This window comes from Sus scrofa, chromosome 1, assembly GCF_000003025.6.
Source record: "Sus scrofa isolate TJ Tabasco breed Duroc chromosome 1, Sscrofa11.1, whole genome shotgun sequence".
NCBI lineage: Eukaryota > Metazoa > Chordata > Mammalia > Artiodactyla > Suidae > Sus > Sus scrofa.
The window spans coordinates 82,085,444-82,088,311 of NC_010443.5; the positions used below are offsets into that span (position 1 = coordinate 82,085,444).

General features: G+C 48.6%; 1 protein-coding gene across 2 annotated transcripts; it reads left to right on the top strand.

The window, feature by feature from the left end:
* On the top strand, positions 338-2,454 carry FAM26F (family with sequence similarity 26 member F). 2 transcript variants are annotated; one of them, NM_001258434.1, is given in 3 exon segments: positions 338-405; positions 698-1,280; positions 1,967-2,451. In NM_001258434.1, coding segments are annotated over 2 exon segments (942 nt in total). In that variant the 5' UTR covers positions 338-405; positions 698-761; the 3' UTR covers positions 2,390-2,451.

Below are 2,868 nucleotides of genomic sequence, written 5' to 3' on the forward strand. Positions count from 1 at the left end.
CTTCCATGCACTGCTGGTGTTAGGACATACCTTCAGGGGGCGGGGGGCGGGGGCAGAAGTCAATACAATACATTCAGGCTAATATCCTTTGAGAGATCAGGCAGAGGAGAGAACAGGGGTAGTTCTGTCCAGAAGGGGGACAGGAAGGACATAGACAAACTAGAATTTGGGCTGGGCTTTGTGGTTAGTTTATAAAAGAGAAACTGGAAATTTGTTCTTGAATAATGCTTCCTGTAAATGATAGGGGTTTGCGGCAGCGGGGGGCGGGGGGCGGCGACTCTTTGGTCTGACTGGGAGTTGGTTTAGAATCCAGGGTGGCTGCAGTGATAAAAATCCAGTATTTTTCCCAGTTTGCCCAAATGCAAAGTATTCTATCCATTGGATGACTGCGTAGGGTCATGAAAGGTAAGGAAAGTCCCCTGGTTGCTTATCAGTTGGAAGTAAACAAAGGTTTCAACGGAACAGGGCCTATCTTCAGGCAGTCCCTGGGGAAGGGTCACCAGTACGTCCTCTTCTGGGGGCGGGGGTTGGGCACCAGAGAAGTCAATGGTGCCTGTGATTGGGTCTGCCACAGCTAGTTTGGCTGAAATAAGAAAGCGAAAGCTCAGTCCAGAGAAGCCCTATTCCTTTTTTCGGAAAAAGCTGATTAGCAAAGCACAGGAAACCCCAGACCCCAAGACTCCCCAAATCATTCCAGGAGCTGGGCCGCGAAGAGGCAGAAGCCTCTGGACCTGTCTCTGGAGCCCTGAGATAGGAGCGCCATGGAGAAGTTTCGGACGGTGCTGGACCTGCACCTCAAGCATCACAGCGCGCTGGGCTACGGCCTGGTGAGCCTGCTGACCGCTGGCGGGGAGCGCATCTTCTCCACCGCGGTGTTCCAGTGCCCGTGCAACGCCGCCTGGAACCTGCCCTACGGTCTGGTCTTCCTGCTGGTGCCGGCGCTGGCGCTCTTCCTGCTGGGCTACGTGCTGAACGCGCGCACCTGGCGCCTGCTGACCGGCTGCTGCGCCCGGCCGGGCTGCGGCGGGGGGCTGCGGACCTTTGTGGTGTGCGCGCAGCTCAGCGCGGCCGCCGCGGTTGCACCGCTCACTTGGGTGGCGGTGGCGCTGCTGGGGGGCACCTTCTACGAGTGCGCGGCTAGCGGGAGCGCGTTCCAGGCGCGGCGCCTGTGTCCCGGCCGCGACTCCCGCTGCGAGGTCCAGATGCCGCTGGTGCCCTGCGGGCAAGCCCAGGTGCCCGAGGTGCAGGAGTTGCACAAGGAGCTCAAAGCCCAGTCGCAGGTCAGGCTCCCGCGCTGGACGAGGACTGGAGAGGGGCAGGCTCCTGGGGGGAGGGAGAGGTAAAATCCGTGCCCTTTCTCAGACCATCCACACCTGGAGACAAAGGAAGAGGACTATTGGCGTCTGAAGAGCCTGATAGGCGAATACTGAAATAAAAGTAAGGAAAAGGAGGAAGGCACTCGGATAGTGTCAGGCACCCAGTCACTCTGTGCCAGACGCCGCGCTGGGCCCTTTACTTCCCTTATTATTCTCTAGTGTCTTTATAGGAAATGCACTGAGTCTGGGTCAACTTGTTTGTCCAGCCAGAATTGTTACAATAAAATGGGTCTGCTTGGCTCTAAAGCCTTCACCCCATACTGCTTCTGGGCTGGTAAAAAGGCTCTTCGAAATGAACGCTTGTTTCTTTGGATTTGCCCAGATTCCACGTTTTGAGTTCCAAGGGAGGGACATATAAGCTCTTCCTTGGGTCCTCAACGTGACCTGGGGAAACACTCTTTTGTCAAGCAAGCAGTTGTATGGAGGGGCTGGAGAGGTCACTGCCACTCCTTTCTCTTAAGGGATTAAGACCTACAATTGTTGCTCGTTCTTCAGCATCGTATCTCTGAGTAGTTTGAACTTTTATCTGAGAATTCAAACTTTTCTTTAAACAGGGTGACTAAATTGCCATTTTGTTGTGTTTTCCTAAGGTGCTGGGCTGGGTCCTGATAGCAGTTGTTATGATCGTCCTCCTGCTTTGTACATCCGTCACCCGATGCCTATCTCCAGTTAGTTTCCTGCAGCTGAAATTTTGGAAAATCTATTTGGAACAGGAGCAGCAGATCCTTAAAAATCAAGCCACAGAGCATGCAGCTGAATTGGCCAAAGAAAATATCCGATGTTTCTTTGAGTCCTCACATCCAAAGGAATGCAACACTCCAAGCATTAAAGACTGGCAGCAGATTTCATCGCTATACACTTACAATCCAAAGGAACAGTATTACAGCATGTTGCACAAATATGTTAACAGAAAAGAGAAGAATCAGAGTATCAGATCTTCCCAAGGAGATGCAATGGTTCCTATTTTTGGCTTTGTAGATTCCACTGGTATGAACACTACTCCTAGTTTATGACCTTATTAATGAATGAGAAAAAAGTTACTTTGAGTTATTGATTCATTAAAAAGTAAGCATTAGTATTGTTTGCCTCCTTTTTCGTCTTATACAGATTGTGGAACATAGAATATTAAATCAAATAAAAATCTCTCTATTATGTTATATTATAAAAAAAGAAGCAAGTTTAAGTGGTTCACTCAAAGGGACAAACTGAAACTAGATCGGAAGTTTTATATCCCTAGTTTAGGGTCTTTTTCAGTAAATAATAATGCTTTCAAATAAAAGAACTGAGTAGCAAAAACAGCAAGAGAACAGTTGAACGTCAGACCTTTCTTTTAGGTTGTTTGATGTTAACTTGAAATTTCCTTTCACCCAGATAGCACATTGTTTGGAAATTTAAAATACTGGCATGTTATGGTTGTAATATGGTTAATGAACAAAAATACAAAAAAAAAAAAAGTTAGGAAAAGGAACGTAATTGAAAAAAATACAAAAAT

Excerpts from the sequence above, each read along its gene's own strand:
- FAM26F (XM_005659400.3), top strand. The coding sequence starts at position 762 with ATGGAGAAGTTTCGGACGGTGCTGGACCTGCACCTCAAGCATCACAGC. Across the intron at positions 1,281-1,966 it reads AGCTCAAAGCCCAGTCGCAG|GTGCTGGGCTGGGTCCTGAT; the intron begins GTCAGGCTCCCG and ends TGTTTTCCTAAG.